The 14,964-nt window shown below is 36.2% G+C and overlaps 1 protein-coding gene across 1 annotated transcript; it reads right to left on the bottom strand.

The window, feature by feature from the left end:
* Positions 1-995: 995 nt before the first annotated feature.
* Positions 996-6,990, bottom strand: LOC146729030 (adhesion G protein-coupled receptor L2-like). Its single transcript, XM_085495762.1, has 15 exons — positions 6,801-6,990; positions 6,468-6,575; positions 6,277-6,371; positions 5,994-6,170; positions 5,845-5,907; positions 5,254-5,368; positions 5,015-5,170; positions 4,503-4,560; positions 3,750-3,906; positions 3,465-3,514; positions 3,236-3,362; positions 2,327-2,424; positions 1,629-1,745; positions 1,324-1,416; positions 996-1,071 (listed from the first exon to the last, which is right to left on the bottom strand). The coding sequence occupies exons 1-15, from the start codon at positions 6,988-6,990 to the stop codon at positions 996-998; spliced, it is 1,680 nt and encodes a 559-aa protein (XP_085351888.1).
* Positions 6,991-14,964: the final 7,974 nt, after the last annotated feature.

Here is a 14,964-nt window from a genome sequence, read left to right as displayed (position 1 = left end):
CCTTTCCGACAATGAAACCAACAACTCGACAAACAGTGAAACAACCTGTTAGCACAGTTGTCGAACGGATTGCCTGCCTAGAAGAGATATTAAACACAATAATTACTCACTGTTATTATTGTTTTAAGATGTTGGAAAATAATAATTTATTAACCTCACCATAATTTCTGTTCCTCAAGTCCCCATCCATACTTTGCAAACTCACTTAAGTTATAGTGTACCAATGAGAGCAATATTGCAGTAATCTGGACAGAAAAAATAAAGAAATAGTCAGGACTTTCCTGACAAACAAAAATGTAGAATTTAAGTGCGATATTGTAACATATCTTATCATATTTTTACTTTTGTGTTGTGTTATGGTATGACAATGATCGTGGTTAAAACATAACAACATGATTTAATGTGATTGGTCATCCTTTATATATTGACTGCGATGGGTTACAACACTGCCACTAGTTTTAAGGATAGTAGTTTATGTCAAAATTCAAAATGTGAGTGTGTATACTTGGCATATAACAAACAAAAATTTAACGTGAAATTCTTATGCATTTCAAAAGTGGGAATATACAGACATAATCTTTGTGGAAAAAATTACGACGGGAGTCAAGTGCTTTTATGATCAATTAGTCGTCCATTATTACTGACTATAATTACTTTTGTCCACAAATAATCTCATCTTGAACACGATTGGTTGCTAAAAAGCTAATATAGGCCAATATAATGTAAAGAAATACTGGAAACATGTCCGACAAACAAGCAGGAAGGAAAGAATACAAAGTTTGTTGTAATTGCTGTGAACACAATTGTTATTGTCAGCTTGACGAGTTAGAAGTCACGTAGCTATATGTATTAAAACTAAAAATAACAACAAATATCCTATAAAATTAGGATCGTATTAGTTTATAAGATTATTGAAAGGATATATAATGGGTTATCCAAAAATATATATTCAACGAGTGTAGTTATTTTCATATGTTCCTCGTCGACATTAATATCTAACTTACTGTGATTGTCATTGTTGCTATACCTTCCGATGAGAGTACGACTTCAGACTGCGTGGTAACCCAACACCTATGATATACAATACACAATGATATGGCGAAAATAGCAAACATTGTATTGGAACATGATGTATTTTGTCATTACAAGAACTTGTATCATGCGTGTATCTATATGGTGCTCCTCCTTGTATAAACTGTAATTTTGTTTGCTGTATATGATGAGCGAATAGTATTATCACACGAAATGCAAAATGTAAAGAAGTACATAATGTGAAATGTATTGTATATAGTGGGTATAACCTGATAGAAAATGTTTTCTAACCTGTTTGCTGTTTCATACGCAGACATATTATTGTTGAAAGAAATAAATGCAATGACTAATGGCACAATCCATCCAGATATAAAGTAGTATACCCTGTAACAATAGAGGAAAAATAAAACACATTTATAAATCAACAATATAGCCTTGTTCTATTATTATCAAATTGGCAATGCAGTGAATCACCGATTTACTTATTTAAATATTGTATGCACCCAATAATCGTGATTAAGTATGTAATTTTCCAAACAATTCAGAGATATACTGTTGTATACTACTAATGTGAGATAAGGGATTGAGCAGCACACCTTGCAGCAGTCGACTGATAAACATACAGCTTCATTCTTGCTAACAACTGAATGCTCATATTCAACATCCACATAGAATTGACCAGCAGCGTATAGTGCATCAAGAACGTCATAGATCTACAATACACCTGTATTACATTATGATTAAGGAGAACTGAATGAAAACACGAATCAACGGGATCAAGAATGCAGGAGTGATAATAACATTTTAAAGAATCAACAATTCTGAAGTTTTTTATTTAAAAGTTGCGGGAAAATTCACAATTTACTTTGAATATTACAGAGTACTGTAAAGTTGCTGTATCATATTGTAGTATTGACAACATCTCAATTGTTAGATACTATTAAAAATAAAATCATTTGAAAATCATACAAGCACGTTTCACATGCATATTGTGAAGTAAGTACACTTACCACGTTTGTAATCTGCTTTTCGTCGATGTTTATCGTGAAGATCACCAATATAGGATATATGACAAGTGAACATACAGAATGTCGCAGAACAAAATAATAATCGGATTTCCAGCTATAAAAACGTGTTAAACTATTACTATTGGAATACTTGTATAAATTATAGGTAGATATGTTATGAACGAGTAATATACAAGTAAGTAATTGAGCACTATAAACCTAATTTAATAAATATTTGACCTCAGTTAATCATAAGTGCCATGAATACAATACAAACGGGTACTTGCCTTGGAATACACAGCATGATAAACGTCATAATAATCATAACAGCAGATAATACACCTGCGATTGATGTGATTAAAACAACGGCGCCATCCAGAAAGGGCTATAATGTGAAAAATAAATTATGAGAATATGTCATATTTTGATTTTGGATTTTTGTGTTCATTATTCGAGCATAAACATGAATAAACACAATGCATATTCAATTTAACGTATTCAAGGTAGTAAATCAACTAAAATGATACAGTAAAAGAAATTTACGTTTAATTGAGGCAGGGCTTGGTAAATAGTTTCACAACCACAAATCGATTTTAGCGTCTATATACAGAGTAAGTAAAATACTGTTCAATTAGTAAAAAATAACCAAATAATTGATCAAACAATCAACCAACCAACAACCTATTAGTTTATAAAAATTATTGTTATGCAATTTTTTTTTATTATTATGCTATATTTATTACTTGTATTGTTTGATCTAATAATTTTATGAATGTAATTTTTTGGAACTGGAAGTTCTCATCATTGACACCTTGGTGAAGTTGGACTTTTTATTTTGAATCTTGTTCGAAAAGTATGATTCCTGGTGATATTGGAGCCTGTCTGAATAACATATTATTATCACTTTTTTTAGTACCTGGGAAATCAGTTTCAAGTGACTTTGATACGACAGCTCTGCTAATACTAATGTATTTTGATACACTAATAATTTTCGGTAAATTGTAACAGGATATATTTACTGGTACTAGCTTATATAGAAAATGGAGGGACTCGTGTTAGAGCAGCATCAGAACAGAAGCGAATGGCAATGAGAGGTGGTAAAAGTGATTGCGTAACAACTAGCTAGAAGTAGACTTTAGTAATTGTAAACACATTTGCTCAATCATTACAAAGAAAAACGTTTAATTTGTGCATACCTTTAGCGGCTTTCCTATTGTCATGATCACTGCAAAGCTTGCAAATCGATCACACTGACATTCGGTATACTTCCAATGTTCATCTATTCCTTTGTTTATCATAGTACATCCCAAAGTTTCCCATATCCTTGAACAGGAAATATGAAAATTTGTGCTAAGCATATATTTAATGTCAACGGCAGTCACATAACGGGTACAACATATGTCAAATATATAAACATGTGCTTACCCAAAACGTGCATTCAAATTCATGTATGAACAGCTCGGATTGTAACCGTCCTACGAATGCCAAAATATGTTGATTATATCATTGAAATGAACACATTCACAAAACAAGTTCTGTATACATGTCACATATATCACTGAACGTTATCTTAATAATTACTATGATGATAAAATCAACCAATTCTGAACATCAAATCCAAACACAAATAACAATTCCGCGTTTGAATTGAAACATTCCAATATCTACAATAGGCTTATTTATAATGTTGACAACAAATACATGCCTTACCTTGATATCATATAATTTAATTGTTATAACATCCTCCATGTGGGGTACGATATCACGGACAGATGTTGGATGAACAGAAACTGATAGTACAGCGGTGTTTACTTCAATTACCTTCTTGACAGCTGTAATTGATTTAACCCACTGCTGTTTCTTTTGGCTAAAAATAAAATATTATTTACAAATTAATAACTGATTCTCCCATATGCAAATATGTGAAATAGAGTATAAGTGTATGCGCACCTGACTACGTCACACTAACCGTACCAAAAAAGGCTTGATAGAAAGAGTAATGAGCGAGGAGGTGCAGTGGCTTGATTGCGATGAGCAAGCAAAATCTCAAACATCACAGATTTTAACTTATATAAAATCAATTATCCATGGCCAGTATGACCTATCTAGTTAATATCATCCTCGTGTGCTAATACATGTTAACTGACAATGACAAAAATCTGATTAGAATTTCCATAAATTACAAGAATGTTTCCACAAATAAAAACGTAGGATTTGCCGAACTCAGGAAATTGCTTCCCCGTTTGTATAGCAGGCGCACAATTCAAAAAGATGGAATTAAAATAGCCTGCAATGAATGCACAAGGTAACTATATGAAAATGCGCAGGTCGAATCTCAAAGACACATACATACATATACATATACAAATCAAGTAAATGCATATACATTTACATATACATGCACATATTTATATTTATACAATCAGAAAATAAATGTATATAAATGAAATGTATTTTCCTTACTGATTTGAGGCATAATTTGGGTACTTGAAGATATATGTGACAATTGCCATTGGTGTAGCTGTAGTATAATTAAAACAAGCTATAAATTGGAATATGCTGTATTGGATTGCGATATAACGAGTCACAAAATATTCCGACAGAAATAAGAAGACAGAAATAACAAGACAGCATATACATCTCTGTAGGATGTTTATATATTGCAAGCAGGCATACAATAATTATTCCCTTTTTTCAATAGTAGACACGTTTATGTTTTATGAATACTAGCAAATACAGTTCTGCGTTCAAATTGTGATACTCAGAAATAAATATGCAATTTATCTGATTAATACATTTGATGTTTGAACAAGTCTGGCAAATGTGGTGCTTCCATCACATTTTGCAAAATTTTCTGAAAATCACGTAGGATATAGGAAAATCATATAAGATACTTATAACTAGTCATAACAATGATACACTAAAAGAAATTAGCATGGTCATGAAATATTTAAAATATGACAATGACTCTCTACCTGGATTAGTGCTGTTCAATCTTTGTATTACAGAGGCTGATATGCTCATTGTTGGATTAGGAACTGTGGAGTTGGAATGCAATGATCTTTCAGGCCTTGCAATTAAAAAGTCCAAGTCAACGTCACCTCGATCTTGAACAAACCTTCCAAGAAGATCTAAAAATTGAAATTAGTCATTCATTTATGCCAGTCATACCAACAAAACGAATGAAGAAAATATATTATTAATTTAATCCTACCTATTTGTTCCCCAGGCAGTGTGACGCCTTCACCAGTGCGCACCATGAAGTCATAAACAGTGTTGCTAAAACTATCAATTGTCTTCAGAAGAAAGGGAACCCGAAATTTGTAATGCTGAGTAAAAATAAATAATTTATTAACTAATCGTATCGGCTCCATTGTAGGATACTATCTGGAACGAATTTCATTTTCTGTTGCAATAACATAGTACGTATAGTTAATGTAGATCATAATGTTGGTTCCCTGCACGACCATCAAGAAACACTTGCACAACATTTAAGAATACGAGATTATTATTATGGATGTCGGAGAAGAATGCTCTATCAAATTTGGTTTCGTTTTCTGATCAGCATTATTTTTCATTTTTCTCCATTTCATGCAAATATATATCCGCAATTACTCCCCCCCGAGTCTGTCCAGCGACTACGACTAGAATGCCCAACAATATTTGTAAGTAAATATGCAGACGTCGATGAGACAACGTTTCTTTTACAAGACTAATTTAATTGGAATACAATATTTGGTGAAACAAAAAGTACTGCACCACACATACAATGTTACGTCATCAAAAATGTGAATCAAATACTTACCTTGTGTATACTCTCCCATATTTCCTCCAATTCCAACAAATAATCAATCAAATTAATGAATTCCTAAAAATAAATAAACAGTAGTGTTGAAACACTGTTGAGGACTAATTGGTATATATGAATCAGGTCAAAACAAACTTATGCATTACCTGCATGTAAACTGAAATACTAAGAGTACTTCCGGTAGAAAAATCCACAGCCAGTTTGTCAAGAATATAAGCCATGGTGTACACATCTCCACTCAGAGGTCGCTGTTGTTTATGGATAATATTGGAAATATTCTTCATTATAGTTGCTGCCTGGGCAGGTTCTGTTATATTCACAGCCTATGTATGGAACATTCAAGTGTTATTTTCCTTTCTTGATATCCATATTTTACATTACATGATTACTACTAAATGAGAGCGCTAATTCAATTGGACATCGCCTCACCTTTTCGACAATTCCCATCATAACTATAGATCTGCAATCTGATGTATCCGGCAGTGCCCATTCACCATCTCCATTACAATATCTTCTCATCATTCCTTGGAAACACATAAACACAATTATATATATATATATGTGTATACTTAATATAAATCATATGTGATATAAATATAACTATTTCGGTAATTACAAACCTATTGTTTCGCTGGGACAACTGAACCAGGCAGTATATTCCATTGCTGTTGTGTTAGGCCATTTTTGATTGAGCGAAGTGTCTTCGGGGCACTCATGTTCTCTGACGCCTACAATGTATAAGATTGAGTTGATCATAATTTATACGTGGACATTGAATGGAATAGTGAGCTATTTGTTTGCATGCAAACTAAGGTTAAGTGATATGGCATCGACGTTATATAATCTTTATTGAGCAGTTTCGAGTACGTGTTGCGCTAGCTGGGTGTCTGACCTATTTTGATCCGTGTTGTAGCTTGATTGTTCAAACTAATTTCAAACAAATCAATGTATACCAATATTGCTATGTTCCTGTACTAGTTCCAGTTCCACTATAGTCGGTACACATTCACCGGTCTCCCTGTGATATCCGTCTTTACAATGACATTCATAACTGCTAATAGTATTTACACAGACTGTGTTGACACTACAGTCGTGATCAGAGGAACACTCGTCGATGTCTGCAACATAAGCAATGGAACACATAATATGTGTTAAAATCAAATGAGCACATTTGGAATTATGTTCTACCTACATGTACTGTAAATTGTGGAGGTTACCAACATCGGAAAAAAATGTCGTATAGGTAGACACATTTCTATCTCAGTGATTGTGCTATGAAAAGACAGGATTCTATACATAGTTATAGTTATATTATGCGGAGTCAGGGTTATATGAACAGCTACTGTAGTATGGGGAGACATATTTCTATCTACCGTAAATATAGATTTATATACATAGTTAAAGTATTTGGAGTCAGGTTTATATATACAGTTACTGTAGTATGGGAAGACAGGTTTCTATACACAGTTACTAAGCTATGGAAAGACAGGTTACTATACACAGTTATAGTATGTGGAGTCAGGTCGGGAGAAACATATTTCTATCTACAATTACCGTTCTATGGGAAGGCAAATTTATATCTGCAATTATAGTATTTGGGAACAGGTTTGTATCTACAGTTACTGTAAATCTAAGTGTTTTAAAATGTGACACATTTTCGTTGTGTAAAACACGTTTACCAATTTGTGGTTTATAAGCTTGTCCCCTATTTAATAACACTGTAAGTATTTATAATCTGCATAGTAAAGTGTATGATAAAAACACCTGCAGTCAGTGTTTTTATTGCAACATTTTAGTGACATTTGTGCACACAACAACTTATGTAAAGTGTTTCCAGTACATATAATGTATATGTATAATATTTACAACAAAAGGTGTTTTTGATCACAACATTTTTAAAAGTGTTTCCACCAGGAACATGTACTGAAAAGTGCTTATTAACACAACACTTTTAAAAGTGCTTTTACTAGACACACATTTTGTAAAGTCTTTATGATCACACACGTAGAAAACTGTCTCAACGGAGGACATCAGCAACAACTCTTTGAAGAGTGAAGTCACTGGACACACCAGAAATATGTATCGAGAAAGTATATATAATCGCAACATTTTGAAAAGTTCTTTCCCGCGAAACACAATCTGAATATTGACAATGCTTGTAAAAGATACACATTTTATAAGGTATTTTCACTGATAACTTGGTAAAAAATTATTATTTTGGATAGTGATAAATGTAAATATAAAAAAAATATATAAATATATCAAATGATGCCTTTCATGATCAAACGCTTTGCACTATTGTACAGTAATCATAACATACGATAAACAAAATATAAACATTATTAAGGCAAGTTTGAGTACAACATTTAAAAAAACCAGACATATATAGTTGTTGTAAAAATAATATCAATCACATTGTCGCATACGACTTATTTACCACTTCCGTATCACTGAGAATGTTCTAGAACCGTACTGTGTCTGGGTGGAATATTCTAGATTTTTTTTAGAAACTAGTTGAATAGGTAATAGAACACTGTAGGAGGCAATAGAAGGTAATGGAACATTCTAGAATTTGTAGGAAGTTCCAGACTCATTTTGTATGCTGATGTAATGGCCTATTTATAAGTGGTAGTATATATAGGAGAGTTGTTCAGATCTCGTTGAATTGTATTGGAGTTTAAGTATCTAGTTATTGGAGTAGTGGAGTTTTACCGCGTTATTGTACTTGATGTTTGCAGAGTATAATAATACCAGTACCAATTGAAACCTCATTTGTTGGCTCCGTGTTCGCATGTTATCATCGCCGCCAGGGAAGTCTTTCTGTTGCTGTTGCCATTTTGATATTTGAACCATCACACCAGTACTATACCAATTACGGTAATATTACGTCACGTGTGACATCTGGGGGCTCGTCCGGGATTAGTGAAGACATATAGAAGACAGCATGGCCAGCGAGATGAAAGATATGTCGAAACAAGAGTTGATGGAATGGGCGGATGAACTGGGAATGACTGGAGAAGACAAAAGAAAATTTATTTTGAAGTAATTGAGTTCTCATCGGGCTGACAGACAAGCGGCGAGGGAAGAGAGAAGAGCTAAAATGGAAATAGAAGTAGAGGTGAGGAAAATGGAGATTGAGGAAAGAAAGGAAAAGTTACGGTTGGAAGTGGAAGCAGAACAGCGAGAAAAGGAAAGTGAATTTGAGTTGAGGAAATTAGAGCTGCAAGCAGCAATGCCGGGGTTCCAGCAGGATGATTTTGGCAGTCAACAAAATGTGGTCAGTGATGCACAGTCACCAAAGTTGCCTGCATTTGTTGATTGTAAGGACGAACTTGATAGTTATTTATTGCGGTTTGAGAGGTTTGCAACGAATGCGAGCTGGCATAGAGATGGATGGGCTACAAAATTGAGTGCGCTGTTGACTGGTAGAGCACTGGAAGTATATTCCAGGATGTCCAACACTGATGCAGTTGACTATGATCGTGTGAAGGTGGCGCTGTTGACAAGATGCGATTTCACAGAGGATGGGTACAGGAAGCGATTCCGTGAAATTAAACCTGAATGTTCTGAGAGTCCTGACCAGTTAATTGTACGGCTTAAGAATTATTTTGCTAAATGGGTTGAGTTGTCAGGCACTGCAGCAACATATGATGATGTTACCGACTTGATGGTGAAGGAGCAGTTTATTGGTGCCTGTACAAGAGATTTTGCAGTTTATCTTAAAGAAAGAGCACCCAAAGATTTAGATGAGTTGGCAGTAATAGCAAAGCAGTACCTAGTGGCACATGGTCGACAGTTATCCACGAAGGACCAGGTGAGGCATAATGATAATAAGATTGCCATTAGAAATACTGATGTGGGACAGGGTAGTAGTATCCGTTGTTTTGTATGTCAGGGTGTTGGTCATCGAGCAGCACAATGTCCATCCCGCGTTACTGATATCGACCATGACAAAGGTGAACAGTGCCTTCAGTGTGGTGCCATAGGACATGTGGCTAAGTTGTGCCGTAGTGGACAACACAAGGGTCAAGAAAGGAAGAGTGTCAAACCCAGCATTACTACTGGTGCAGCTGCAGTGGTTAAAGAGGAGTCTAATATCAGTGCTAGCTGTGCTGTTCAAATTAACAGTGATGTGCCTAAAATGATTGAGAAGGACCATTTGTTGTTGGCATCGGGGGAGCAGTTAAAAGTTGTGAATGGTGCATGTATGGATCGAAGTGGTGTTGTGGAGGACAGGACTTTGCCTGTGGGTCAAGGGAAGGTTGGTGACACAGTTGTGACCATGTTGAGAGACACTGGGTGTAATGGCATTGTAGTCAAGAAGAGCTTGGTACCAGATGACCAGTATACAAAACAGATGGGTCATATATTGATGGTTGATCGTACTGTAAGAAGGGTTCCAGTCGCCATGGTGGAAATTGATACGCCATATTTGAGAGGCACGGTTGAAGCATTATATGTGCAGGACCCAATCTATGAGTTAATTGTTGGGAATGTGCCCGGAGCAAAACCACCAGATGACCCGGATCCAGTGTGGAATGTGAGTGGAGCAGTAACAACCAGAGCGCAAGTGAAGAAATCTGGTAAGGTGAAGCCGCTCAAAGTGTGTGATGTAAAGACTGGAGCACATGTAACAAAAGACAAATTAATCGAGATGCAGCAAGCGGACACATCGTTGAAGAAGTATTATAATAAGAGAGAACCAGAAGTGAGAGGGCACCATACAACCGAGTTCCAGGTATATGGAGGCTTGCTATATCGTGTGTATCGGGATCGTTCAGTTCCAGGAGGCAAGACGGTACGTCAAGTGGTTGTGCCAAAACTGTTGAGGACTCGTGTTATGGAGATTGCCCATGATTCAATATTTGGTGGACACATGGGGATAAAGAAGACAGAAGACCGGATTGTGACTAGCTTTTTTTGGCCTGAGCTACATCAAGATGTTACCAGTTTTTGTAGGTCATGTGATGTGTGCCAGAAGACTGTTTCAAAGGGATCAGTTGTGAAGGCCCCATTAGGTAAGATGCCTTTAATTGATATGCCATTCAAGCGTGTGGCTATAGATTTGGTTGGACCAATTACGCCAGCCAGTGACGGGGGTCATCGATACATCTTAACTATGGTGGACTATGCTACTTGGTATCCAGAGGCGGTTCCACTTAAAAATATAGATACGGAGACTGTAGCCAAGGCGTTGATTGACTTTTATAGCCGATTGGGGGTTCCAGAGGAAGTACTAAGTGACATGGGGACTCAGTTTGTGTCAGAATGCATGCAAGAAGTATCAAGATTGCTCAGCATTAAGGGACTGACGTCTACGCCCTATCATCCCATTTGTAATGGACTGGTGGAAAAGTTTAATGGTACTTTGAAGAAGATGTTTAAGCGGTTGTGCCATGAACAACCAAGGCAATGACATCGGTATATTAGTGCTTTACTCTTCGCATATAGAGAGGTACCACAGGAGTCAACTGGTTTTTCCCCATTTGAGCTGTTATATGGTCGAACGGTTAGAGGCCCAATGAAGATCCTTAAAGAGTTATGCACCAAAGAAAGCGATACTCCTGAGATAGTTAATAGTTACCAGTATGTGTTTGAGTTGAGAGATCGGCAAGAACAGACTTTAGAGATTGCTCGAGAGGAATTGCAAAAGGCACAGAACTGATACAAATGTTACTATGATCGTAAAACGAAGAAGCGAGTGCTTAAGGAAAGAGATAAGGTGTTAATTTTGCTGCCAACTGACAACAACAAGCTGTTGATGCAGTGGAAGGGTCCTTATGTGGTGGAGCAGGTAATTGGCGAAAACGATTATCGAGTGAGGGTAGGTGACAAAGTGTCATGTAAATATGTTAAAGTTGTATGTTGAGCGGGAGACATCACCTCAACCAGATGGAAGTGAGACAAGTTACTCACCAAATACGGCCATAAACCTGATGAATGCTGTGCGCGCAGCTACAGCGGGGTGCAACGAATCAGATGAAGAGAATGCTGTAGACGAAGATGGTCTTCTAGAGTTAGGAACTTGTAAACCCAAGGAGTTAGATAAAGATGTTCAAATTGGTACAGACCTGACAGAACACCAGAGAAAAGAACTGGTGGGTTTAGTCAATACCTATGATAAGGTGTTTACTGACTTGCCAGGAAAGACCAAGATAATCAGTCATAAGATTGACCTGACAAATGATACACCAATACGGTCTAAGCCATACTCACTACCATATGCAATAAGGGAGAACCTTAGGCAAGATATTGAAGATATGTTAAAAATGGGAGTAATCAGGAAGTCCACGTCACCCTATGCGTCACCGGTGGTGATTGTAAAGAAGAAGGATGGATCGAATTGCATATGTGTAAACTATAGGAAATTAAATAAGGTCACTGTAACCGACCCTGAGCCGATGGTAACAACAGGGGACATATTTCATAGGCTACATAATAGTAAGTTCCTGTCAATAATTGATTTAAGTAAGGGTTATTGGCAGATACCAGTAGCTGAAGAAGATATATCAAAGACAGCATTTGTTACTCCCAATGGAACTTATGAATTTTTAAAAATGCCATTTGGAATGAAGAATTCGGGAGCTACTCTGGTGCGGGGAATCAGGAAATTATTGTCAGGTATGGAGGGGGTTGGAAGCTATATAGATGACCTGATAGTTTATTCAAGCTGCTGGGATGAGCATGTTCAAGTATTATCTGAGTTGTTACGAAGACTAAGAGCAGCAGACATAACAGCTAAACCATCCAAGTGTGTTCTGGGTGCAACATCAGTAGAATTCCTGGGTCATGAAATTGAACACAATTGGGTGAGTCCAAGTCACGACAACATGGAGAAAATTCGAGAAGCGCAAAGACCAGTGACCAAGAAAGGTGTCCGATCATTCTTTGGGCTGGTCAATTACTACAGAGACCACACCCCCATATTCTCAACTATTGCAGCACCCTTGAGTGACCTACTAAAGAAAGGACAACCTAACAAAGTTGTATGGGGAGAGGCCCAGGAGAAAGTATATGACACTTTGCGGGAATACTTATTGGGCAAACCAATTTTGAAGTTGCCAGACCCACAGAAACCATTTGTGTTGCAGACTGACGCGTCTCAGGTAGGAATTGGAGCAGTACTTATGCAGAATCATTGTGAGAAGCTTCATCCAGTTGCTTATGCAAGTAAAAAGTTATCCGATGCAGTAAAGAAATATTCAACTGTAGAAAGGGAATGTTTAGCCATTGTATGGGGCGTGAATAAATTTCGTCTATATTTAGCTGGTGTGCAGTTAATTTGCAGACGGATCATAAACCATTGTCTTACCTGGATAAAGCCAAGTTTGCAAATGACCGAGTGATGAGATGGGCGATGACTCTGCAAGGACATGATTATCGTGTTGAGGATATTCCTGGACGGGACAATGTGGTAGCGGACTACCTGAGTAGATTGATGGACTGAGAAACGTTTGAACAGTATAGTAGAATGTTATTCGTTTATGATTATATTTCATATTTTATTATATTCTACTGTATGTGATTTTCGAATTTATGTACTCAGAGCTTTATTCACTTCGATTTGATATATTGTATTGTTGTTTTATTTGAAATTGTTATCGTATTCGTATTATTGATGTCGTTGCTAGTCATGTAATATTATATGTTATAATATTCTTGAGAGGGGAGGCATGTCGCATACGACTTATTTACCGCTTCTGTGTCACTGAGAATGTTCTAGAACCGTACTGTGTCTGGGTGGAATATTCTAGATTTTTTTAGAAACTGGTTGAATAGGTAATATAACAGGTAGGAGGCAATAGAAGGTAATGGAACATTCTAGAATTTGTAGGAAGTTCCAGACTCATTATGTATGCTGATGTAATGGTCTATTTATAAGACAGTGGTAGTATATATAGGAGAGTTGTTCAGCACTGAGGTCAGATCGGAGATCTCGTTGAATTGTATTGGAGTTTAAGTATCTAGTTATTGGAGTAGTGGAGTTTTACCGCGTTATTGTACTTGATGTTTGCAGAGTATAATAATACCAGTACCAGTTGAAACCTCATTTGTTGGCTCCGTGTTCGCATGTTATCATCGCCGCCAGGGAAGTCTTTCTGTTGCTGTTGCCATTTTGGTATTTGAACCATCACATCAGTACTATACCAATTACGGTAATATTACGTCACGTGTGACACACATGCAGAATTGTCCTTGACTTATCTGCAGCTGAATGAGTTTGTTTACTGAAATTCAAACCTTTCGTAAATAGCCAATATTTGTGAACATATTAATTCACAATACTGACAATATCGTCATGTCCGCTCCGATCTTTACTCTCGCAATTTGAAAAGTGTAAAAATATCAAAATCCAGTATAATAATCATTATTGTTTGAAGCAATGTAAAATTTGAATCAGAAATATGTGATGTAAGATATTATTGCTATAAAGTAACGCACATGCAATGAGAAAACGAAAATATGACAACATACAATTAAAACGAATTGAACTGCATTTTCCTGTTAAATTCTGCCTAACATTTCTATGATTTTATTTGGTAACTCGTATCATGTCTCTAGGGGAAGTCGGCAAGGATCATGCAGTATGTAAAAGTTTGAGTTTAATCAGTTATCCTAACAGCACGCACATAAAATGAATGGAGGTTGCAAACGGCAATGCAGTACACAGCTGCTAATGCAGGCTCTATCAAATACACTTTCCACTCGCTTCGTAACGGAGTAACTATATCATCATACCTTCAGCTTTATACAGGGTAACTTCTCGTCCCTTCTTCCCTCGGAAAAACTACAAGTTGTTGTTGGTTCATTAACGAATATGCCACATTTTTACATACCCCCGATAGTGTTATTCAATCGTTAAATGAGCGTATACTCGACAAAATTTAACAGTTACTTGAACACGCAACATGCAATAATGTTCACCGTGAACACCGTCGTTTACGAAAGGTATCTCAAATTTTTTGCAAGGATGTAGCCAACTAAATTATTGTTTAGTATTTGTTTTCATAGTATATTTAATACTAATGACATTTCTAATATCAGTTAAATGGTTATGTATTATTAGAGACTTAGAGGAGCTCGTTTAAATTATAGCCAAATTTGCACAGGTGTGTG

Source organism: Saccoglossus kowalevskii, chromosome 22, assembly GCF_978046115.1.
Source record: "Saccoglossus kowalevskii chromosome 22, keSacKowa6.1, whole genome shotgun sequence".
NCBI lineage: Eukaryota > Metazoa > Hemichordata > Enteropneusta > Harrimaniidae > Saccoglossus > Saccoglossus kowalevskii.
Note: the sequence above shows the minus strand (reverse complement) of the source record. Positions and strands in the feature narration are given on the sequence as shown.

Bases quoted from the DNA above. Each gene is read 5' to 3' on its own strand.
- LOC146729030 (XM_085495762.1), bottom strand. From the start codon at position 6,990: ATGTGTTCCATTGCTTATGTTGCAGACATCGACGAGTGTTCCTCTGAT. The intron at 6,576-6,800 runs GTATACATTGAT...TATACATTGTAG, and splicing joins ACAGGAACATAGCAATATTG to GCGTCAGAGAACATGAGTGC. The intron at 5,369-5,844 runs GTAAGTATTTGA...ATTTTTACTCAG, and splicing joins TATGGGAGAGTATACACAAG to CATTACAAATTTCGGGTTCC.